Here is a 26,769-nt window from a genome sequence, read left to right on the forward strand (position 1 = left end):
TGTCAAAGCTGCGATTATTGACAAAAAAACAACGAAAAAACAACCTATAACTATTACAAGATACATACATTGTCATTGCACTTTGCCACAAATAATAAATATCATCAATGGTATAATTTCAGGAAAACAAATGCAAGATGGTGACATAAATAGTGAGGATGGAGATACATGTTATAATATCACAAGTCTTCTTTTAACTTGATTCCTCGGAAGTTTTCCATGGTTTGACAGGAACTGTATATGTGTCCTTTGTTTCCTTCTAATATAAATGTGCTATAATCTGATTCAGGGCGGTAGCAGAGGAGATTTGAAGGAGCAGGATCCGCTGCAGTGGCGAGGAGTCAACATCTTACACGAAAAATGGTGTAAAGCGTCGTGAGCTTCTATGAAGAAGGAGATAAAACAATCAATAGTGTACGTGCGCGTGATGGTAATTCGGTCTATATGGGAAAGCATATTAAGCTACAACACACAATTGATGTATTTGAATTAGGCATGTTGAGTCAGTTACACAATAATAGGATCAATTGATTGAAGTTCATGCTCCAAAAATGTTTGGATCGTCGAGTCTGACAGGTAATTGTTTGTCTATGACCCTCTGGCTTCAGAAATGTAATCTGCCAAACTGGCTGCTATTCCACCGATTTTACAATTACTTTTTAACTTCTGTTGAACAACACAAATTCTCTTTCTTGGTCCAACTCGCTGCATAAAGCGTCCAGAGACTGGATAATGGTGGTAGATGCACACTGAGCCTAGGTAATCAATTTAAATCTCGGAAAGAAATGTTATCTTTATTTGAAATGTCCATTACGTTATAGGTTCATGTCTGTATTTAATATGATAATGTCTGTCTTTATTTAATATGAGGAACTTAACACAGTGATCACAGGTCTAATGTGGAAAAATGAGCAGTGTTTTCCACATGAAAATTCGCGTGAATTTAACGGACTTTGCGTATCACAACAGTAAATTATATCCTACAGACAACCCACGCAAATCCAGTACACACAGAGCATTTCGAGCATGTAGTCTGTCATCAATCACGTCGGTAAACATGCCACAGTAAATCTGTGAATCCACGCTGCTGTATCCGCTCCCTCTGCTTTATTTCTCTCACCTCTGACGATGTGAAGCTGCTGAACCATCTCCTCTCTGTAGGAAAGTTCCCTTTTCATTTGATCCTGAAAATTATCTGTGAAACAAATGGCAGATTTGAATCAGTAATCCAATACCACAACCATTTCACACACACATAGGTGTTAATTTAGCTACTGTAAATACTTTATACTAATTTATACAAATGTTGTTCTGACATTTGTCATAAATAGTCTATTCATATGAAAATAAAAACACACCTTAAAAATAATAGAAATAATCACAAGGAGTATGAGGTTAGTTGGATGAAGTCCTCCAGATAGATTCTTGCTTATAACAGATTCATAAAATTGATAACACTTAAGGAGGTCCATTCCGAGATTCGCCAGCCTCTAGAGGGCGCTGTTCTCCAGATAACGCGAGAAACCAGGTACCGACCTCATCGAGAGGGCTATAATTAAAGCAAACGTCATGTGTGGACATACTAGCATTTATGTTTTATAATGAAGATAAGAAATTATCATTTTTAAAGATAATTCAGTTTAGAATAATTTAAATTAAAAAATATTCAAACTCATTGCTCGGTGTCAGAATGTTTTGTAACAAATACAACAATGAGAGTTTAAATTATAAAGTGTAAATGGAAAAACAGTTTGTAAAAGAAGTTCTACTCTAATCTATTTTTTAAAATAAAAATCTAAATATTACCAAGACCAGTTGAGACATGTGTGCTGAAGTTGTAATCAACATGCTTTTTGTTAAGTATTTTAATTGTATCTTGTTTGTGACTTGATCCTATACAACCCACCTTGTTGACAATTAAGAGTATAAAAGAGAATAAATGTAGAACGGAGGTATTTGCACTCTGTCTAACGCAACAGATTAAAACAGTTGTCTTGTCACTAGATTATGATTTGTGTCTTAATCAAACTCCAATTGCTGGATCCAAATACTACAATGAATGCATAAAGATAATGAAAGTAAGACTATTTGAATATGCATGTTAAATCCACCATACAGCTTTAAATTAGGCATCATTAGGAACTGGTATCCTATTTGTTAGAATATGATGAAATGATAATATCTAAAACCCCAAAATCTAGTAGTAGTAGTAGTAGTAGTAGTAGTAGTAGTAGTAGTAGTAGTATCGAGTATGAGATGAATTTGTAGAGAACCAAATGTACTTTGATTTTCTGAATTCATAAGACAGTCTCCTTACTTTGACATATGTGATGTTGCACAAAGACAAAATAAGTATAATTTCAGGTCATGTTTGAAATATTTTTGCTGGTAAAATGATGAGTATCCCATATGATGTTTAGGTGTATATGTTTAAACCCAAAGATGATGAAGACTTATCTGCATTACACGGGCTGGTCGAGTAACGTAAACACTTTGAGAAATACTTTTTAAGACCTTTGTACAACAGAGTCTTTTTTGCAGATTTTGCACAAATAAATGAAATTGTACAAACTACTATCTTTTGGAAGTACGGCTGATTTTTGTCCCACTGTTCTGATTGACCAGTTCTGTGCATCGCATCCATTCTCCATTTTAATGAGATTCTCAAATAGCTTTCTAGATAAACGGAATGTGAAAAGAGTTGAGTGGGTGAGACGTTTTCAAGCATTTTGGAGAGAAGGTGTTTAGGAGTTACTGTCAATAAAAAATACTGGAGCAGTCAGAATGTGAGTGTTTCGTCCTGCAATTCACCTGAGATTCATATGAAGCCCTCTTGCTGCTTCTCCTGGATGTGGATACAATTCTATTTGATCTCTACAGCACCGGTGTTGAGTTGTTATGTATACAAATGCAGATATTCTGAAAGTATGCATTGCACACAGAATTATGTTGTCACACTTTTCATTGTGTTGTCATTCAAAGCAGCTTATTATCAATCCTGATATTTAAATTTAGTTACTTTTATTCTCAACTTGTTTTTTCATATTAACCTTCCTTTTTTAATTTTCTGTATGTCGATATCCATATAAAACAAGTTTTATAACCATGTTTCTGTTGTTGAAATTGAGTCCCAAAATATCTGCACTTTCTTCAACTATTTTCTGAAGATGCATGGATGTTTTTGGACTGAAGGTTAATAATTGCTGCATGAAATAATCCTCTCAAATCATTGTTAAAGTTTTTTTTTAAAGCACCTCTTTCCAGGGTAGTGTGTCCCTTAACCACTTAGCATTTTTGGAAGAACGGTGCCCTTTAAAAGATTGTTTTGCTCTGCAGAGAGGAGCACCTGCATGCTACTGATGAGGTGAATTTGGTCAAGGCATGGCAGGGGTTCATGTTTTGGCCTGACTCACAAACATGATAGGCGAGCAACACTTAACATTCACCAGAGGGACTTTTGAGCCTCTGTCTGTTAAATCACTGCTGTGGTGATAAAAGCCCAAATAGTGGAAAAGCACGGTTGCAGAATTTAGCTTACCTTTCAAGTTTTGAAATTCACGTTCCAGCTTTTTCCTCAGCTCAACTTGCTCTAACAGCTGCTTCTGTAGTTCCTCTAAAAAGCAGACAAAAATAGAGGACGTTGGAGGAGGAGAATAGGGTACAGCAGGATTCCTTCTAGGACAGTTTTCTATTTTTAATGACAGTGATGAGGACACCATCATCATTTACATCGACTATTCAGAGCAGGTCTACCTGGGCCTGCAGTAAAACAATTAAAAAACATCGCCTTTTATGTTTTTGGGGACGAATGCCAAATAATCTGCCTCAAGGCAAAACAGAGAAAGAAAACAATTCTGTAAATATACGTGTTTCTTTTTAGATAATAATAATAGCAAAATCAATGTTCATAATTATATTAATAATGTTATTTTTATTTTTTATTTTTAAAGAAGCTTGTTATCTGTCAATCATTATATCTAACGGTAAGACATCGTCTTACCTTTTGCCAGACTTTCTATGGCACTTTGTGATGGCCGAGCTCTGGCTGGCGGGTCCTCGCCTGAATACACAGAAAATAAATGATATTCCTCTATGTGGAAAAAGTAGACCCAGAGCCTATTTCTTGAAACTTACTCATAACAGAGAAAATCCAACTCGCTGATCTCGGTGTAACTTACCCTCATCCGGCTCTTGCTGGTTCTCATCACTGCTTTGTTCATTACAAGATTTCGTTTCGATCTCCTCCACTGTGGAAGACGGCTCTTCTTTACTTGCACTCTCATCTTAAGAAAAAATAAATCGATGTAATTTTAACCTCTCTCTTTCTTTCTTCTTTTTTTTATTATTTTTTATTATTTTTTTTTTACAGCAAAATGTTTTTACAAAAACAGAAAAAAAGTCTAACCATTTGTTGTAAGTACTCCAGTCTTGTAATTCGCAGGTCTGAATTGATAGGGACTGCTCCTTTGTTGCAGCTCACCCCTCTCCGGTGTGTACACCTAAAGAAGACAGAATCACCACTTCTTTGAACTCTTAAAATTGCAAGAGGTTTGGCAAAAATAATTAGAATTAATCAAAAAATAATAATTAAAAATATACTCTAAGTTGCAGTATGTATATTTTTATTTAAAGGATTGATTTATGTTTTTTTTATTTTCTAAATGCTGAGGACATGCTGTTTGTTGCTGCTGTTACACTGTTTTAACATAAATTTCACATTTCCCCACAAGAGCACAAATATATCCGTTTAAAAACACACACACAACCAAGAAAAGAAACCCATTTGCAGACAACTTTAGAGAGATAATACAGCTTATTATAGCCATGTTTCATTTATAAGTCACTCACTTCAGTAAAAGACGCAGCTATGTGGGTCTCTGACGACTGTTTGTTTTGCAGTTCTCTGTCAGAGGACTGGGCCACGTGGAGGCTCATTTTCTGGGAATCAACCAGACTGCTCTCCTGCAGGCTCTTGGAGTCTGAGCTGTTTGATGAAACGCTGTGGGCCAAGCTTGGGGGAGTCCGAGGACACACCGAGGACAGAGGCCGGGAGTCCTCCTCCTCCTCTGGTGTTTTATTTGTCTCCACGTCCACGTCCGGCTCGCCCTCGCTGTCCACGCAGGGGGACATGGACCGGTAGCTCGAGCTCTCACTCAAAAAATCCGGCGATAAATAGCCGGTGCGACACCCGTTGTAAGCGCCCCTGTTGCCGTACAGCTTGGCGATGCTGTCGGCGTCTTTAATAACGGGTCTGAACGCGGAGACGTAGCTGATTTTCCGGGGCGCCAGGGTCATCCCCTCCAGCGGCCTCGCCTCGTCCCCCGACTTGTCGTCTTCGTTACGCGTCGACTGAGTGCTGGAGCACCGGTCGTTGTCAACCATGCTGTCTTTTGACGTGTTGGTGCTCCGGTCGCTGTGCTCGGATATGTCCATGTCAGTCTGTCTCGGAGGACACAGCAGCTCCGGTGGAGGTTTGTGCTGAGTCTGCGGGTACGGAGGCATGGGCAGCGCGCCAGCCGCGGGCCAGAACATGGGGAAGGGGTGATAGGCGCTGTCCTTGGTACCGGGCCACAGGACACCCGGGAGGCCCGCTTTGCTTTGCTCTCCCAGCACGCTGTCGTCTTTCTTCTGGCACAGGCCGAACGCTGGAAACCCGTACGGATGAGGGAAGAGCGGCGGTGGGATCTTTTGCAGCATCCCGAAGCCTTTACTGGGCACGGGGATGACTGGGTAGCTGCGTGTGCTCGTCATGCCACCCCGGTTGTCCTCGCAGCTGAGGATCTTTGCAGGTATATCAGGTGAGTCTCGGGGACGGTTGTGTCCATGTGATTTAAAGGAAGAACCGGACTCTGACCCGCCGCCTGGCAGCGTCCTCTTGCGACTGCCCCCATTGAACATGGCCTTCACGTCTTCCCATGCGTGTAGTATATCTGTCTGCCCCCCTTTATCTGATAGTTTGAGATGCCTCCTCCAAGAATTAAAATTAGCTGCGTCTGGCTGAGTGTACTTGGACTCTGGCGTGCGATGCGAATGAAATATGAATTTATTTGGAGAAAAATACATGTTGCAATAGGAGCACTTGATGCACTTGGCCCTGGAGCTGTTGTATCTGGCCGGGATGAAGTTGCCCCGACTCCCCCAGGCGCATTCGTGGGAAACATCAAAAGCAAAATTTTCTGGAAGTTTAGGCGGCGCATGAGCTCCTAGGAATGACTTGCATAGTCTCTCGGCCTCGCGCTTAGTGATCATCCCGCAGCGCCTGGAGGAGATTGGCATTGCACCGGCTCTCCGCAGGATCTCCAGCTGGACAGGAGTGCACTGGACGCAGGTGATACCCAGCGCCACACGCCGGTTGTGTATCTCGTTATAGCTGTAAGTCTTCAACAGCGTGTTAGATATCTGTGCAAGGCAAAGTCTCTCCTGGCCATCTATCACCAAAGACACTATCGGTATTCCGTATAGCACCGTCGCCCCGACCTGGTTGGGCTTCAGGTTCTTGTTCGGGTAGGAAAGTTCTTGCTTGGAGCTTGGTGAAGAGCTGGAGTCTCGTCCCGCAGGTATGGAGTCCATCATTGGAGGCCTGGAAGCTGCAGAGACGACGTTCGTCATTAATATGTGAGATTTGGCCATATCATAATAGCCTTAAGTTAATTAAGCTTTATAAAAAAAACATTAATGGAGCTTTTTAGCTAAACATGGCAACAGAAAGGACAGACAGGCCTTTACCTTGAGAATATTGCATGAACTCGATTTGTTTTTTAATTTATGGACCAATATAAGAATAAAAAAGCTCGTTATTAAGCAATATGTCTGTGACTTGTTGATGGGCAAATTACATGTTCCCTGCACTTAAATCTCCACTTACTTTAATTATTTATATTTGCCTGCAACTTTCGCCTTTTTTATGGTCAACAGCAGGTTTAAATTCTGAATAATTGCACGTTATAATTTCAACAGACTGAGCGTGAACACTTGTTTTGTTAGCTAATAGATGCATTAAAGTCATGACACAAACACAGACTGTGCTACCTTCGAAATCAGTTCCCCAAACTCACCTTTAATGTCCGCGCAGCTCCCCTCCGTCGTGAATTAGAAAGCTGTGATCAGGTGAAAGTCGGATGCGATGAGAAGTCTGTGTTGGAGGACGTAAAATATGTTTGCTTGAGGAGTGGGACGCAGTTGTCCGTGCAACACCGCCTCCCTCCTGCTCAATGTCCTCCCCTCACTCTGCTCCGATGTGGGTGTGTGCGGAGGGTTTGTGTTGCGCGAGCAGCAGCAGTGTCCACATGGCATACAGACTGTAGTACAGCCCCCTCCACGACACACACAGCAATCAAGTGACGGCGAAACTTATGGCGAGGCACTCCCACTCACACAGACTAGTCTGCATTAACTATGGATTCATGACCAATGAAGACGGTTTGGTTTGCGTGTTTGGTTGTCTAAAATGCCCCCCCCCCCCCACAAAAAAAACCCCAGTAGGTTAACTAAACATGTTGCTTATTGCAGCCAATATGTTTATTCTAAATTAAATATAAAACATTAATCTGCAATTACTCAGCAGAGCACTCTGTTGACCTCATTGCATTTAATACATTATTTTGCACTTTCCTGTTGGAAAAAAAAAACACGTGCAATGTAACTGACATAATGCATGGAGGATTGCTGGGGTTTGACGCGCCGCTAAAAACAGCACGGACCCACCGACACATTGTTGTGCGCATGGAGTCAGGGCCCGCTGATGAATACGGCGCGCAGGCCTTCAACACGTGCTGGGTTCCCACGGATTCATCGTTTACGAGCAACACTTCGCCGACATGCGTTTTGACAATAACCAGCTGCTCTAAAGGTCACTCACTGCGATCTGCGCTTTGTTTTGTTTTCTGCCAGTCGAAAGAAGAAAAAGAAAAGATCAGACAGAGAACAATGCGGACAGCCGCACAGAAGGCTATACGTGACGGGCATTTCACTTTTTAAAGTCAATAAAGCTTTGGGTGGATCATTGTAATTTGGCAGCACGCGCGTTGCCAAGCGCTGATGTAATATTGATGAAGGAAACAGGACACGTTCCTTTTGGTCCGATGGACTTCAGTGGGACAGAGCTGGACAGCAGTAATGACAATGTGTTCATCCGCATTCACTTATTTCAAGAGAGGAGGATATTGTTAATTTGAATTCAGGCAGCATATACATATATCTGGCGATTGGCTAATTTCAAAATAATAACAATACGTCTGGTCTAATAAAACTATAATTTGATCGTAAAACAGTTATGCTGCTAAATGTAAATCGAAATGGTAATGAACAATTTTACTGTTATTCGCCAAGCAATAAAAAATTGTTGTCAAATCGTATTCTAAAATGAAAATGTGAAGCCTTTACGACTTAATGCTTAAAATGTGATTTGTTTTTTCTTTGTTAGGGAAGAAAGAATATCATGAAAAAAACCCCCAGTTCGCTATCTATTTGCCTTTGGGATTACACACGTTTTAGAACCAAGATCAATGTTTAAAAGATTCAGTGTAAATCTTACATGAAAATGCATAAATGAACAGACTGTGATCCAACTTGAGGCATGTCTGCACGTCAAAAGAGACAATTCAAATCAAGCAGCGATATCTACTCCATCTGCTACCTATTGATTATTGAACGGTACACTTTGATTGTCATCAAAACAAACATCTTAAGTAAAAGTACTTTTTGCTTTCAGATCAATTCAAAGCTTTATTGACTGTGAAAAACTCAGACTGGAATGATCTAATGTCTGTACACCTAAATAGATTGTAAGTAGACCCTTAAAATCAATACATTTGCATATTTTTAAACTAAAAGTAACATTCAGAAACTCATTCACTGTTGGAAGAGGTGTAATATGAGGGTGCAAATAAGTGACAAAAGTAACCCAAAGAAGTCAGTAAGGTCATTATAAGGCTAACGCTTATTCTACCTTTTTTTGCATGGGAGAACAGCTCATTTAAAAGTGTGTCTGCATTAATCACAGTGCTGCATCAAAGTATGATAATCACCTGAACACTCTATTAAAATAAAAGTGCCAGCCCAGGGGAAATCTTACCTTACTCTTTAATTGTTTTGAGGCTTTGATAGGCTTTTTAATCTAAGATTAATTTATGCATTCTTAAATAACTCTACATATGATTAATAAGCTTGAAAATTAAAAGGAGACTGAAGCAATTATAACAAGTGGTTGGTCATCACCTCATTAGATGGTATTAGAAAGATGCAGTTTGTGTGTGTTTGTGTGTGTGTGTGTGTTTGTCCGATTGTGCATCATAAAAATTAACAGTGGAAGGCAAAGAACAGAGAAAAATGTGGAAAACATGTTTGATGACAATCACAGGGGAAAGTGCTGTTGGCTAATTATTCTGGATCTTTCTAATATGCCGGATGAGTCACAGTTATTTATTAGAAACTTGATATAATACATGACTTATTCTAACCGGCTTACTGTCACATTTAGCAGCACAGATCCTAATCAAGATCAACTCAAGACTGTTCAAATCATTCAGTGATGACCCTGACTGGATTCTGAGCTGCAAAGACAAACAAAAGAGAAAGATCAGCTGTTTGAGAGGCCACCGGAGAGACGGAGTGAAAACAGCGAGACTTGCTAAATGGTTGCTAATGTGTAAACAAGACATCACTCCTCTCCAGCTCTGATGTTTATTTGTCTCCAAAAAGCCCACCCCTGGGTCCTGACCCCCACATCCTCCACCGCTAAACGGAACATTTCTTCTCGCAGGAGGTGGTGTGTAAGATGTGTGTGTGTGTGGGTGTGTGTGTGTGTGTGAGGGGGAGTTGGGGGAGTTCATCCCTGCATCAAATGAGGCTGAGCGCAGGGACCCTTTTGTCACAGACAGGGACTCATCTGCCAATGGTGAGCTGTGAGGTCCTATGGGAAGGTAGGAACAAAGGTGCTAAAAGGCTGTGTGACAATGAGGGTGCTCTGAGGAGAGCCTTCAAGTGCAGGACGCAGGCTGCACGGGACAAGCTGTGCCAATCACTCCGCAATTACTTTTTTGTGTCAATCCAGAGGCCTTGTGTGGGCATTCATGGAGAGAGGCAAGGACACGAGCAGCCACAGCGAGTTCCGTGTCTCTCTGTGCTTTCCTTCTTACATAGAGCTGACCCTAAGCTCATCGTGGCATATATAAATCACCTGCTCTCCTGTCTATTTGATTGTGGAAAACCAAAAAAGAAAACCTCTGAATAATTCAGCCTCTTATCACATTAGACTCAGAGAAGAAGAGGACGTTAATCACTGGAAGTAATTTGTTTAGTGAAATCAAATTTGGCATAATCCTAAAGTTTAAAAAAAAAATATAGAGGATAGAAATTCAAAATCTAAAATATATAAATCAAAAAGTAAAATGCACTTGTCACAAGGGCAAATATGCAATGTGCAGGGGAATGCAATATGTGTTGAAAATAAGGTGGAGGGTATACAGAAGGCAGATTTCACCATCCGATGACCGGAGTAAAGAGTTTAGTTTTTTTTTAATTTCTCTGTGTTGAAAAGAAAACGATAAAAATGAATTTTGTTTCACACTGCGTTATATCAGACTGAACTCTTCACACATGAAAAAAATCATTTTGTCAAGATTTTAAGTTCATCCTAGACCTTGCAAACAGTCCATCACAAATAATCTCACCACAAGGTCTACAACCAACTCATTTTGTTATTTTGTCATTTCAGTTTGCATGGAATTACAAACAAAGACAACAGAGTTTTGCAAAAACAACAAGATATAGTGATATTTAGCCATATCTACAACAAATATGCCCAATAAGCACACAGGCCTCTCCGCTGCTAATTCATAATGACACATCTTATGCTTAATTGTCATTATACCGACTGCCTCACTATGTTTATTTAGGGAGTTTAAGTTTTGTGTATCAACACTGTATGCTACAGTGTAATAAAGAAAGATGCAGGAATTTGTCTATATCCAACCCCGAGCAGTTTCAGTGGTGTAATGAGGAGTCAAGTGAGAATGGGAATTATCGTAATGATAACAAAGGTCTATGCACCATGTCTGGAGGCTATATTGTAGGGCATTACCATAAAGATGCGATGTGCTTGTATTGCAGGGTTTTTGTGAGGGAGCAGGCCAAAGAGATAATAACTATTAGTAGATGACAGTGCTTTGTGGGATTCCAGCTGTGGAGCCCAAATTTCCATACAGATAGAATGGCTCTGGGTGGATGATACGTGGGGGGAAGGGCTGGTCGACTCAGTGGACTCATCACACACATGCCCACACACATACACACAATAGTCTGCAAGAGGCAAATCTCAGTGTTGGACTCAGTGTTGGGGTCCCCTGTCAGACTTTGGGGTGAGGTGAGAGCCTCCGGTTTGAACACTCTGCTGGTCTCTGTGGAGGAACTGTCCAGGGTACTGAAAGTAGTACTGTTGCTCTGCTGACAGCTTTCAAAGTCAGGAAGTGCAAATAGCCGGGTCTCAAATCTCTCTCTCTCTCTGTGTGAACAGAGGACCAGAGATTTACATCAAGATCACGTGCAGGTGAGAAGTTGTGTTAACATACTTGTCAGCACCAGGCATTGGGGGTAAATCTTGCCTAAAAGACCCCCTCCAAAAAAAAGCAGCTCTTCTACGGTTATAAACTTTCAAAAGCAAACACATCGCAGAAATACAAGCTGTATCAAACATGTATGTAAGTAAAGGTTTAAAGGAATAGCTCAACATTTAGCATTTTGTAAAATAGGCTTTCTTGCTGAGAGATATCCCTCTCATGTGTACACTTTAAATGTGAAACTAGCAGCAAGTTAACTTAGCAAAATCGGACTAACCAGAAATTATGTTTGCATAGTAGGCCTACAGATATTGATGAAGAAAATGTATTTTGGAGGGAGGTTGGCTTACTACAAGTCTGTTTGTTTCTGTCATTTTCACATGTACATTTTTTTTACATTGATTACATTCAAAACATGGTGATAAAAGAATGTTTTGTCAAAAATAGATAGATTTTAATGAGTAAAGAAATGAGGCAGGTTGATTTTACGTTTGTTTCTTTGCTGTACAGTTAAAATGTTTTTCAGTTATGCGTTTTATCACTAATTAACTTAGCTACAAACTAGCAAGGCAACCAAAAACAAGCCTACCTTTGTCTGTCTTCGTCGGTCACATGATCTTCGCCTTGCAGGTTGTAGCAGTCCGGTGAGAGAATCCTAACTGGAAGCCGGGGCAAACAGCACCTTGTTTGTTTGTTGTCCATACAAAGACCGAAGCATGAAAATGACATTTTGTGGCTTTATGAGGGGAAAGTCACTCCAGGAAGTCGCTGCTCCCGGCCAAGAATTAGTCCGCCTATCATAACCCCCCGAATGCTGTAGGTGTATTTAATTTCTATTAGACAGAACCAGGCTAGCTGTTTCCAGTCTTCATGCTAAGCTAAAATAAGCTAACAGAGTCTTAGCTCTAGATTCATATTTTAAGGTCAGATGAGAGTGGGATTGCTTTGGGTATTTCCCAAAATGTCAAACAAGTCCTTTAAAGGGTCAAAAACTGGAACTAGTTTTACACAGTAATTAATTAAACTGGTGTTCCCTCTATATGAACTTGACCAGTAGCTTGCGAGAGTGTATCATTATGACCCAGAAAGGACACGCAGATGAGAGGATTCAGGGCCGAGAGAGACAGAAAAAGTGTGAGATCAGAAAGTTAACTGTGATGAATTATTTATGGGAAGAGGTTAGGTTAATAATAGCAGTAGATGTGTTGGTGGAGAATTAAAGTCAGCTGTCTCCTGAGTTCCATTCAATCCGCTGGTGTAAATAAATCCACAAACATCTGTAAACAATGGTGCACATGTTTCCTATTAAACAAACACAGCTGTTTAAAAGCAGAGCCCCGGAGATTGAATAGGTAAGAGGGCCGGGGTCCCAGGACTAAGCAGCTTTTGGTCGACTTCCAGTGCCAGACATGCTGTGTGCGTTTATGTAAGGGCGAGGCTAACAGAGAGGAGACAAAGATAGTGGGAGCAGAGAGCGTGAGGAAACCAATCACCCTGTAATTATCCCCCTGGTGTGTGAACTGCCCAACTCTCCGTCCTTGATAGATTCACCTGACCCAATAACACAACACACAGCCACAATGGACTGGAGGCGGGATAAAGACAACACCATAGCTCAGCCGGGGATCAGCAATGAGACAAAGACCTAACATTTGGGAGCTGCGGTGAAATTAAAGAACCGAAAGACTGAACCAATCCCGTTACAGTTTTCCATTAATAGCCTGAGAGCTGCTTGAGAAACGGCACAAGTGAGGTAATGCAGGATTCAATTTCATTTGATATTAAAGAAACACCCCATGGCATCTCTCTCCCTCTCTTTCTCATACTCTCTCCCTCTGCTGCTCACACATCACTCTGTTACCTTAGAGTGATGTATTAAGCCATTTAAATTAACAATGAAATGACTTATTCTAATACACCCGTCCCGAGGAGAGCCTGGGATGCTTGGTGGAGTGGGACATCAACACCACCTCTAAACCTCAGGCTGGGCAGCGATGCATGTCGCTCCTTCCAGATCGCCCAAACAATCTGGCCAGCACTCCATCCAAAAGGCAGACATTCATATGGTCATTATGATGCGGAGAGGGTGAATAACATCACTGAGCTTGTCATTACTGTATACATCTCCCAAAGACGAGTAAATACATGTTGTTTTTGTGGTGGAATTGAGAGAAAAAGCAGCAGTAAATACATCAAGGTCCTATAAAGAAAATTACTTTTTGGGAGTTTGAGGCGGAGAAGTAGAAGCTGCAGTCTTTATGAACTTCAGCAGCAGCTTGTAAAATCTCATATTACGGCTTCTCATAGTCCATGTCTGATACAGACTTCTAAATCATTCATACTACGGTCTTGGTCAGCTGAATACAAATGAGGATACAGTGGGTGCCCGGTCTGTCCCTCAGGGGGTGTACAGAAATAGATCTGAGAAAAGCACAGCTTGATTGATGCTGCTACACTCTGAATAATGATCGGTTCAGAGGTCAAACTACTTCAGTGGCATGCATTATATCATTAATTACAGACATCAATAAACAATAGGACACTGTCCATATGTTTTAAGTGTGCTTATGCCGCCTCTCTTCCCCTACTTGATGATTTCACAATTAGAAACCGTTACACAGTGACCTCAAAAACACAGAAAAAAAGACACTCATCATCTATTGATCGCATTCTCAGAGTATCACAGTAGAAACATGTAGTGTAGTAATTACACGTGATGAGAGAAACACATTTCGATCTCTCAGTTACATATGCAATTAAAATATTATTCATTACCTCTTAAATAAAAGCCTGGTTCTGAAATCCCATTAAATTTGGGATAATTGTGCGTGTTTAATTATAAGCCGCGGCAGGAAGGGAGGAAGGAAGGAAGGAAGTTTCGGAGAAAGTAACAGAATGTGCTGTGACCTAGATAGCGGAGGAGACATTTTGTTTTAAAAGTGACCTTGCTGTGAAACCTCAGCTCAGAATAGCTCAGATAGTTTCCAATGGACTCTCGGTGCACAACTATCACTTCCATCAAATCCTCACATTTTTCTGCTGACGAAAAGCTTATAATTTTAGTCAGAGTACATCACTGTAATAATGTGATAGAGTTGGACTGGTTACAGCTACAGAGACAGTATCTTTTACAGCGGTGAAAACCAATGCTGCTGGATTGTTTATTCTGGCAGAACAAGAAAATACAACTGCTGGCCCTTTTTCAGTGGTGGAATATCACTACATTTACTCAAGTGCTATACTTGACAGATGACTGAGATACCTACTCGACTACTTCTAATTTATTTTTTTATAGAGTATGTTTTACTCCACTACATTTGTCTGACAGCAACTAGATACTTCGCAGATTAAAGAAATAATTCAACATTTTGGGAAATGCACTAAGATTGATAGCACTCGCATATCTGTCCATTAAATACGAAGCTAACCAGCAGACAGAGAGCTCAGTTTAGCATAAAGAATGAAAACAGCCTAGTCGTTTTCACATACGTTTTTTGTAGAGGATGAAATATGCTAATGCTTGAGTTTAAGAAGTGCTGGTCAGTGGATTTGTTTTCTGTCTTCAGAAAAAGCCAGGCTAGCAGTTTCCCCTTGTTTTCAGGCTTTATGCTAAGCTAAGCTAACTAACTACTGGCTGTAGCTTCATGTTCATTGTACAGATATGAGAGTGATATTGTTCTTCTCTAGTGTGTAGATTTGGCGGCATCTAGCGATGATGTTGCAGATTGCCACCAACTGAAACTTCTCCCGTGTGCTAAGCCAACCCGGGTCTCATTCACAACTCGTCAAAAATACCGACGCTTGGTAACCCTAACCCGAAAAGAGCGTAGTTGATGTTAACTTCTCTAAGTATATTTGTTGCCAAAACCTAACTTCCTTTAAAGAAGTACATTTTAAAAATATATACTATTCATGTAATGAGCGAATATTGACACGACTTCCACTGAGGAGTACACTAGAGGAGTACGTAGAGGATCATAGTTTGAAGCTTAGGGACACTGTACCAAACGTCAGTATTTGAAGAGTTGGGAGTGAGGATGTTTTGGTCAAGCATGTAGGAGATTTATGCTGGCCAACGCAAAAACACAAACACCTGAAGCCAGTGTTGAGTTTGTCCGTTCCTGGCTCTGTATGTAGATATAAACGGCTCATTCTGAGGTAATGAAAACACAATTCTATTAATATTAAATTTAAATTAAATTTCATCCAATAGATCTCCCTAAATGTTACACACTGTACCTTTAAGTTCGAATAATATTTTCACATTTCTTCTGAGGTAAAATTATTGATGAAGACCTTTGACTTCATGAAGTACTTTTAAATAGTTGTATTGCTTTACTAAGGTAACATATCGCGAGTACTTCCTCCACCATTAGACATTTTTAGATTTGTGTCCTCAGATTTGCTCAACCTGTGTATAAGTTCATGTGTAAGCTGTCTGCTGCCGCGGCCCAACATCCCCTGCTGGCTCCCTCAGAGCAGCTTGGCTCGGCCCGGTGGCTTCAACCTGCAGGCAGCCATAGGACAGCCCAAGCGGAGCTGTCTGCCACTCCTGTGCTTCATTAGGAAACAAAATATAAGGTTTCCACTCCATTAGGAATGACTTTAGGAGTGAAAGCACATAAGACGCCGACTCACCTCATCAACAATGCATTGCAATAACGGCTGAGGATGAATGAGAGTGAGGAGAGAGAAAACAGCATTAGCCTGTATACAATGTCTTTACAGCAGAGTGGAAAGGAAAAAAAATCATTAATGCAATAAAATGTGGTCAGATTAATCAAACGCCTCAAACTCTTATGAAAATATTACAAGGAGAGAATTTTCTATTACATCTAATGGTATCTAATCTAATACTGGCAGTTAAAGGCTTGGGCATCTATTTATTGTGAAACACAATTTAGGAAGTTTAAAGGGAAGCAGTGAAGCATGCGTGCTACATAGCCGTCAGGAACATAGGCAGAGATCTTTTATATTCTTTCCTCAAACTCATAAAAGCTGACTATTAAAGGCTGTAGGTCTCTCTGCGTTTGGAGGGGGGGGAAATACACAGACCGCAAAGGCAATATGTAATTAGCATGTCATAATCAAAATGACCCACTCGGACACTTTATGATCAGCAAGACAAAATTACTGCACCACTGGTGGCAATCTGTGGGCATGTGTTAACAACATTAACATAATGAAAATACACAAATGTTAATAGCCCGCCTCTTCATACTGAAGAGGAGCTGAAGCACAATGTTAATTTCACAGAGCATTTTCACTAACCTGCAGGTTGTGGGGAAACGGCGGGCTGAGAGACATACAATCTTTTTCTAAATGGTTTGGAAGAAGAAGAAAAAAGGCTCCTTGTCTCTTAAAACAATCTGTGAAAAGTATCATTCCCCTGCTGCACATCTCCAGTGAGAGACTCTATGGAAGATCTCATTTTCAATTAAAATCTCATTTGCTTGGAAGTTGAAATGAAATCATGTTGTGAATTAGCACATGAATTTACATACTGGGATGGCTGCCAGTGTGCACAGAGACTAATTTACCTTAAAGATTGATTGAAAAAAAAAGGATCTCGGTGATGGCGTGAGAGCAATGGTGCATAAGTGAAATCTGAGAAAACATTTACCAACATCCAGCAGCAATGAAAAACTAGATTGTAAGATGTAACTAGTGAGGAAAAGTCAATTCTGTCTCTACTGATGCACAGTTGAGGAGCTTCTCTTAAAAGAGAAAAAAAGAGTTTCTGCAAAAGTACAAATATAAAAACAACAACATTTCACTTTACAAACTTCTGAAACCTTCACAAACATACATTAAAAGGTTTGCAGGTTTACCATTAATGGGTACATCAAAATGGATCGCTTGAAAATGATAAAACATGTCGAAAGTTCTTATTCTTAGTTATGGATTTCTGCATGAGTGAGAAGAAACATCCAGTGTGTCTGTCGTCGTCTGGTGAAGAGACAACATAGTATTGACAAATTACTTTGGTCGCTGCAACCGTCCACAGGAGCACTTGTCCTCGTTGTTTGTTAAGTTCTTAAAATACCCGCCTGCATCTAGCTCCACTCCATCGTCTCCACTCCTTCAATCAGCTATTCACTGGGCCTTGGATTGTCCACAGTAAATTACTTGCTCATTTTGCAAGGCCTTCTCTGACAAAGGGCTACAGCTGTTATTGATTCATTCTTTCAATTAAATAAAGCTTTGCTCTCTCCACTTCTTGTAAATACCTAGAGACCCCCTATCCAACACAATATCCATTCTTCTTACACTGGTAACATTATCAGTCTGCACGCAAAATTAATTCCCCCACTATTGCTGAAATAACTATAATTGCAAACTACGCAGAGAGAGAAATTGGAAAGGGGTTTTAATATACATTTCCAGGTGTATTCTCCATTTGTTCAAGTCAATAACATTTTTCATTAACATTTGTAATAAAAAAAAAGAGCAAGTTCTGCTCCCTGCTCATTTCCTTTTTAATTCAGAGATGAATTCACGGCACACTTTCCAAACCGCTATGTGCTACACGTTCTCATTTAATTTGGCTTAAGACATCCAAATGAGATTAATGTTGGCTATCAAGTATAAAACATTTTAATTTACATATTTATCAGATGAATGAGCCATGACTCACAATAGGTAAGATGTATTAACACAATTGCATGTTGATGCAACACTTTAATATAATATAATGAATATGTGTATGAAAGGGGATTGCAACTGTAAGAGGGCAATTCTTGTCATTTTAAATATATATTTAGTTATTTCTTTGACAGACTAAGTATTTGTAAGGATGCCTTGAAAATTCCATTTGTTACTTCAAAAGCAACATGCTGTGTGTGGACAGCTATATTCTTTTGAGGAGGAATGAAGGAAAGCAGGGAGACGGTCAGTGTGCAAGGACATTCTGGAGTCTCCACAGACAGGCCAAGAAGAAAAAGGAGAGAGAAGAGAAAGAGAGAGAGAGAGAGAGAGAGAGAGAGAGAGAGAGAGAGAGAGAGAGAGAGAGAACCTCCGTCTGTCCCCTCGCCTTCATTGTTATCCCACTGACGATCCTGCAGGTGGGCAGAAATCAGTGCGGCTTGGCCTCAGCTGTACCGAGGTCAGCTCTCTGCTCGTCTGTGCTGGAATTATGGGCTAGCCTTTTGCTCGCGGCGCACAGATTTAGCCGTGACCCTGAACACGGCCTCCCCCAGAGGTTGACAAATTTTATCACCACATTTTCCCAACTTTGCTCAGAAAACCAAACCGAGTCATCAACTCAGAGCCAATCCAGCCCCATCAGTATGGCTTCCCCGAACCTCTTATCTCATCTCAGACATAATGGGAAAATCAGACCTCTGTGAGAAGGAATCTTTTAAGATTCATGGAAAATAAGGGCACGCGCTTGAATGACAAGGGACACGGAGTGCTCAGACGTTACTACAGAGAAATTAGTATAAAGACGATCAGGTTGTAATGATCAAATCACGCCCAATTACACAAAAGAATATTTCCGAAGACAATTTGAATAAAGTAATAAATACTGTAAAAGATGCCAATTAAGTTTGGTTTTGAAAATGTTTAAATAAATTTGAAACTGAATTTTCCCAATTATAAATCACTGTAACCTAAAACACACCGATACCCTACGTTTTGCAATGGACAAATGGTTATAAAATGCTTCGAACTCAAAACATAATTTGTTGAAATTATACACAGAATAATATGTTTGCTGAACACAAAAGGTAAGACGAACAGAAAACTACAAATGTTTTGAATGTAAATCTAGTTTGTAGAAAATCATGACAAATATCTTGGGAGTCAGTGTTTGCACCTCTCCACTCTGCAAACCATTTGAAAGCACAAAGTCCTACCCCAAGACAAGGAAGAAGGGGAAAAATTAGCTAACACAAGAGACATAATAAATCAGAAAGCTCTTTGCTAGCGGCTGCATGCACATTAGACCACATCTTCAAGATTTTCACAGCAAACCGTGGAGCAAAACTCCATTACCTCCTGACACAGAATGCAAATGAATCACAACATGGGGTGGGATGGAATTAAAGACCCTTCTCTAATCAATGGCAAGCCAGGATGAAACCCTCTCTTCCATGGCTCTGCCATAGGCTAACTTCAAGCCCCCAGTGCACACATGCACTTGTGTGCACATAAACTAGCACCCGCTCAAAGACAGACTGACAAACACACACATGCTCATTTGGCATGATTCCTCTGGCTACGTTCGAGCTTGACTTTTCCAAACTGGTAGTGAGGACGTGAGCCTTTCGCATGACGGTCTTGTGTTAACCTGCCACCGCCTTTTTATTTTGCCATATTTTCAGAAATAGCATCTGATTTTTGTCAGGTGGCTGCGAGGTGAAGGGAAGAGTTGTCTGTGTTCTGTTGTGCTCTGTTCTGCTCAGACAGATGCACAGGCCTGTGTAAATGACAGCCTGAGCCCGAGGATGTCTGCTGGCTGCCGCACGGCCTGCTACAGCCTGCAGGTGAAGTGTCTGTGGCGCCATATGGAGCAGGGAAAATTAACAACGAGAGGAAATTCTCCAGAACAGCGGGAGGCCTTGCTAGTCTCTCCTCCAAACAAAATTTAAAGACGTAGAGAAACAAGAGAGGGGGAGTGATAAAATTAATGGGGTTCAACATTTTAACACAACACCGACGGCAATGTTTGCACAGAAAAACAAGAATTCCCTTTACAGTTTAGTCACATTGCACTCCTGCATTATAAATCAGTGCCTGGCCTAAGTAGTTTGACCTGCTCTATAAATGTACATTAACCCTGTTGGTGCTCCATCGCAGGTTCTAGCCTGCTCCACAAGCCCCGCACAGTGGCTGTTAGTGCAGGTGAGCTGCCTGCATCCCTGGTGGCTCCTTATGCTTGCTGCCATCATAGCAGAGGCGCCCCCCATGGAGCCTCTCTTGGTTTGGGTCATTGATTACAAAGAGCCTCCTGGTTTTGTCTGACAGATGTGAATCCATGCTATTTAATTTGGAGAGTTACCCTCAAAGGGACCACCATTAGCTTTCCAATCTGACCACAAATAGTGTTCCATTAAGCAAAGAGTTTGGGAAGCTCTGGCGGTGCGTCTCCTGACAGCATGGAGGAAGCCCTGGCATATTACACTGAATGTTAAATGCCTGGTTGTTTAAACAAAAGGGAGATCTTACTTTAAAGAACGTCTTTGTTTTAGAGATACATAAAGAGTCCCCTCAGCGGGGTTCTTCAGGCATATTAGAGCTGAAACTGTCCTTGTTTAGTGTCTAAAGAGGGTGGGGTTGGTAGTTAAAATGTTAATAAGTGCAATTCAGTTTTAATTTAACAGCCCTCTGCATTCCTAATTACTCCACTAGCTGTGAATAAATGAGGAAGAGAGCTCATCTCTTGCCCTCTGCTTTCAACACAAAACACATTCGTACCATTTCCGATATGGAGCTAAAGAGGACTGTGAGGAAAGTGATCTCAACTCATCGTCTCTTCATGAACAAAGCAGCATGGCTCAGTTGACGATTGGAGCTATTATTTTCTCAGTAGGCAGATGCGTTCAGATCTTTGCGAGAGCTTTAGCGGATTTTGTTGATAAAGTAAGAAGACAAGTGTGAAAAGTACATGGAAGCAAAACAGACACGATTCAAAGAGGAAGAGACAATAAAAGGAACCTGATGATCATAAAATGTTCTTTTTAAAACATTCAACAATAGACGCATGCATCCCTGTGCAGCCATGGAATAGAACTGTGCATAAATTACTTTATGTAATCATACAATGTAGATTAGCATGATAATGGTGGGTGTTAATAGATGCCAGGAAGCAGGGAGTGACAGCACTTTGAAATGAGACATGCTTGGGGCAGTGGGCTCACACACACTCATGCATACACACAGCATTGGGGAATAGCCAGTGAGGCTCTCGTGCCATTACGACAAATGTGAGTGACGGGGAAGAAAGCCACATCGAGCCAGCTGCCTGAAGGCTGCTACAGTATTTCCACAAGTCTATAGGCTCCTGGTCTCTTGGGGAGCTCTATTAATTGTGAGCAAAATGGTCCACCATTAGATCTAATGCTTTTAGAGACCAGAGGACATCTTACCCAGCCACTAGGGCCAGATTAAAAAAGATTGCTGAAATAATGCCATCCTAGATTAGCCAAACTTTTACCTGCAATGTTTCATTTATTTTTTCTAAGAACTGGATTAAACTTGGTCCTAGACCAAATACATTTCCAGTGGATATTTTCTTTCAATTTTCTTTTTAATCTGGAGTAAATAACCAAAACACATCCTACATCCATCACGGAGATTTAAGTGAGCAGATAACCACATGTCTAATCTCCTGCTTGAAAGCCAAGAAGAAGAGCATCCTGCATGATGATAAAGCTTTGAGAACAGCTCTGCAGTCACTCAAAACCCCTCATTTCTAATAACATTATAGCCGTTAGTGAATCAGATTAAATTTAGCTTCCTATGGGGTAACATAAAGAACGGGAATTCAACCTATGGTCAAGGGCACTTATTTAAAAAGCCCCTTTGAACACAGTTGACACGTTTAACCAAAAAACGAGTCCCACTTCCTTTCATGCTCCAGAGCCGTGGCAGATCACAAAGGGCAGGTGGAAACATAAGGACCTTTAGATTTACAGGCAAAGCGGGTATGACCACTCCTGTGGATTAATCCAAATAAGAATGGCTTTAAGACAACGGCAATTTGATCAACTCTGATCCGGCTTATCTGCAGGCCGCCCAGATTTGTACTCATGCATAGCGAGCGAGAGCGGCACTAAACTCCTCACTGTGGAGTGTTAATGCAACTTGAGGATGTGACAATATATTCCTTCCTTCTAAATCTTAATAGGTTATTGGTTTTGACAGTTTTGTCAATAACTGATACAGCCACGATAAAGACAATTACCATGGCAAGTGACAAAATAAGGGTCAAGTGCTACTGAATGCTACACGAAGCCTTGATATTCAGAATCAATACTCGCCATCATGTTTAGCATGCTCTCATACAAGTCCAACTGAAATGCCATTTCCCTTACTGACCTCTATCACACACATATTCTCAAACACATGCACCCTCTTTGTAAGGACAAGGGTCACAGCCTCCTGAGTCCAGTAGTAAAGAAAAAGGCACTCCTGCTCAGGGAGCCTGCACTGCTGACCTCGTGACAGCCAAGGCTGAGGAGAAAGCTACATTCATGAAGCAGATCTGAGGGTCAACGTCACCACACAAGCACTCCGAGGAGAGCTGACTGAAAATTAATTAAAAACGCTAGTGTGCGGTGAATGACAGGCCGCTTTTGTTGGTCGTCTGCATTGACGGAGGAGGCAGGACGGTCCCGTGTCCCTGGGTGCTGGCGAGCCCCTGGTGGCCTCCGCCATTGTCTCGCTGCCAAGCTTTTGCCTTATCAGCGGCAGCATATCAATGAAGCTGCTGTCTTTTTCTTGCAAATGGTAATTACAACATCCACATTTTTGTGCATTAAAACAATCTCATCTTAGTCAGGAGCAAGGAGTGTTAGTGGAGAATGGCGGACATTTAAACAGACCATAGGGAGGATGTGCCCGGGGTAAACAAAGAAATCTCATCTTTGTTTCCACCGATGCATTCAATAACATAAATACACACACACACACACACACACACACACACACACACACACACACACACGTAGGCGATGATCACTAACCCGCGTATCAACCAAATATACAGTTCAAGTGACAATCCAACAATCTCATGGATAAATCTCCCACAGTGTGTGGTCTTCCCACAGTGATATAGCAGAAAAGATTTAGAGTGCGAAAGCATTTAAGCAGGATGAAGCTCAGAGTTTAATGTGGTCCATCAATTGCATTCACACGGGGCTGCAGCCTCTACATCTGTCCTGTGAGACCATCAGAGTAGTTTAGTGGCATGTTGCAGTTTAAAGGTGCAACAGAAGAGTCAGGTAACAAGGGACAAAATAGTCTCGCCAAGTCTCAGTTTTAACTACCCAGGTTCTCTTTTGCCCACACTCATTAAATGCAGAATGCATTTGTCCTTGTAGCTTTTCACACACACACATACACTGTTGTTCACAACTCACCACATTCAAAGGCGATGGCCATTAGGTGTAAATGGATCGTGTTCTGCTAAAGTCTCAGCTGAGCACATGTTTCAGGAGCAAAGCAAATGCAGAGGCCAACAGATCCATTAAACTCCATCCAATAACACAGGGCACACCTGTGTCCACCACAAAGGAGCTACTTCGGTAAAATAACACCGGTATGAGGCTCAGCCAAAATATCTCAACAGATGAAGGTAAAAACTGTTTGGTCAACCACTGAATACACTATTCTATATCGTTATTAGTATTATTATGAACTTCTATTTTACGAAACAGAAGAAGGCACCAAGACAGAAACTTCTCAGTGTTTAGACTACGATCACAGCAGAAAAAAGATATTTCTTCATGGTGGAGTCAAAATAATTAGATTTACCAAAAATTAATCGGCAACTATTATAACAATAAGTGAATCATTTACATAATTTTTCAAACTAAATTGCCAATAGTTGTCTGGTTCCAGGTTCTCTTCTGTGTTTTACATAATTAAAAATCCAATATCTTTACGCTTTAGACTGTTGGTTGGACAACAGAGCAAAACCTGTCGTAGACGTTCTGGCGTGTAGCCTTCATCAGGGTCATCCTCACCTGCGTTGGGCTCTCAACTAAGTTGTTCCTAATACTACAAGTGTTATCGGAGGAAAATACTGGCAGATTAACCGTTAATGAAAATAATCATTAGTTGCAGCTCTGTTTCTATGTGCAATTTATAATACAGACAAGGTAAGAGGGGAGCAAGGGAACTGGATTGATGAATTATTAAGCAAGGCACTAAACGGGGCAATCAGGCAAATAGCAGAACATTAACTCTATAAGATTGCTAAAATGTACAAACAGAGTATATTTCAGACTCATTGCAGATATCTATGTGTGTGTAGTCTGTCTGTATTAATGTACAGAGAATATACAGCACTGTATTCTGGTCATGATTGTGGTTTGCTCGTTGATGTTACAGTTCAACAATATCAAGGACAGTGAATCTTTGTACTGCAGACTGCTTTTAAAGAGTTATTCTCATGAAAAAATGCACTTGTAGATCTACTGTATCGCTCAGACTGAAGACTTGTGTAAAAATAACCAATAAAGAAGATATTAATATCAGTTGGATAGCACAATAACAACAGGAGGCAGGAGAGTTCTCTGTTGTTGACTCCGTGGTAGGCTGGGGGGGGTCAAAAGAGCTGTGTTAAGCTCTATAGCCACACACAAGTGACTCAATTACCACATTTGCTCTTTGTGTTGACCCCTCAATTAGTGTGGAACTGTAACAATCTGCCCACCAAATACAGTCATTCATCACCAACTGCCCAAACCAAGCCACCGAGCCAGAGTAGAGGGCAGGCAGGGGTCAAATTAAAGTCTGGCCTTTGTAACTACCCCCCTTAATATCCTCTGTTCGACAGGATAAGCTCTGATAGCTCCACAGTCATTACACATGCACTGCAACAAGCCACTAGGCATTAGAGTAACATAGAGGAGACATTACTGTGAGTCTCCAGGAACAGCGCTGTGTTTTGGAGTTTGGGGATTTAAGATCGTTCACTCTCTGATGGCAGTAGAAAGGCTTATATAGGCTTAAGAACGTGAAGGTAATCTGCAGGTTAATAACTATATTTGCACCCTCCCTCTCAAAGGTAATGAACAATGTTTAAAAGGAGTGCGGTAAGTAAGGATAATGTAGGAGTAACTAAGAGAGCGATAGCACAGATATCCAGATAAGGTCTAAGCGGGTGTTAGGTGGGTGGCTGTTGCCCCACCAGCTCCTGCCATGCTGGACCATTCAGAGAGGCTGTCAGCTCACGGTTACACTGTCATCACCGGCCGACAGAGCCACGCTCCTCTTACCCCTCTCCTGCTGTGGTTAGGGTTGCAGGCACAGTAAAAGCGAAGCGCTGATGATTTAATTATGATACCGGTTCATTCAGTCACCGAGGTTAGGTTTCCAGTCAAGGGTGAACTGATATGAGCTAAGTTTGGTTTACGTTTACAGAAGCACATGTTGGAGATAACATTTAATCTCCCTGGAAGGCTGGCCAGAGGGTGTGGGGTCTGCGGGGGGGGAAACGTCCCATCCTAGCCCTGTGTAGCTAGGCCTTCTGGTCGCTCCTCTCTCAGGCCTAGTTTATTCATGATAGATAACTATCCACTGTCTTGCTACCTGCACCGCTTCATCTCCCGCTCGGCAAAGTCAGTGACGCACCTCGCTCTGGGGGATTCTGTTCCTCAGACAAATGCTTCACAGGTTCCTGACTGAATGCTTTGATTAATGGCCAACGTCTGCACCTGAGTGGTAACTATCATAATTGATAATCAACCCAACCCTGACGGCTACAGTGCTTACTTAACCTCTACCTTCATCTTAAGACACTGCAATGTATGCAAACGGTTAGTGGCTGCACGTCTTTTGTTTCTCCCCACACTGTTCAGTCTGTTGTGACTCCGGGGTCCCCTCTTCACTTCTTAGTTTGATGGCTTGCTTTTCCTTGTAACTACAATCAATACCTTTTAAGCAAAAAATGCATTTCTTAATTAAAGCAAGAGGGAGATATCAATCTGGAGCCATTATGCACCAGGCCTTATGGTGTCTGACATTTAGTTGTGATTACACCAGTGCCTGTATACTGTCATGGAAGTCATTAGACTGCTGTCATCTCAACATGTTTTCCTGGCCTCATTAACACTGCTTTATAATGCAACGACAGCGCTACCTATAAGGTACAACTTGTAGGCGCATGATTAGCATCTTTAATGAGGAATTATTTTTAACAGTTTTTAGCCCTGCTCAGAAACTATTGGATGGATTGCAGTGCAATTAGTTGTAGACATTCACGGTCTCCGGAGGATGCATCCTACTGACTTGGGGATCCCGTCCTCTAGCGCCATTATCAAGACAAAATATTTCTTAGAATACTTTGAGGTTATGACCAAATACCTGCACAACTAATGACATTCCCATCTGGCTCACAATTGAATGTGTGTTTGGAGGTAATTAGCAAATGCTTAACTTTGATCAGTGAACATTGTAAACATTACCAGCTAAACATCACCATGTTAACATTGTGAGTATGTTAGCATGGTCATGTTAGACTGCAGCTCAAAGCACCACTTAT

At 41.1% G+C, this 26,769-nt stretch overlaps 1 protein-coding gene across 1 annotated transcript; it reads right to left on the minus strand.

Moving 5' to 3' along the window:
• Nucleotides 1–285: 285 nt before the first annotated feature.
• skor1b (SKI family transcriptional corepressor 1b) lies at nt 286–6,570 on the minus strand (the record flags this gene model as incomplete). The annotated part of the gene is made up of 7 exons (XM_079163589.1): nt 286–383; nt 1,121–1,195; nt 3,539–3,613; nt 4,001–4,060; nt 4,179–4,283; nt 4,406–4,499; nt 4,849–6,570. 7 exons carry the CDS (start codon nt 6,568–6,570, stop codon nt 286–288), a joined length of 2,229 nt encoding a protein of 742 aa, XP_079019715.1.
• Nucleotides 6,571–26,769: the final 20,199 nt, after the last annotated feature.

Source organism: Pholis gunnellus (assembly GCF_910591455.1).
Source record: "Pholis gunnellus genome assembly, chromosome: 7".
Lineage (NCBI taxonomy): Eukaryota > Metazoa > Chordata > Actinopteri > Perciformes > Pholidae > Pholis > Pholis gunnellus.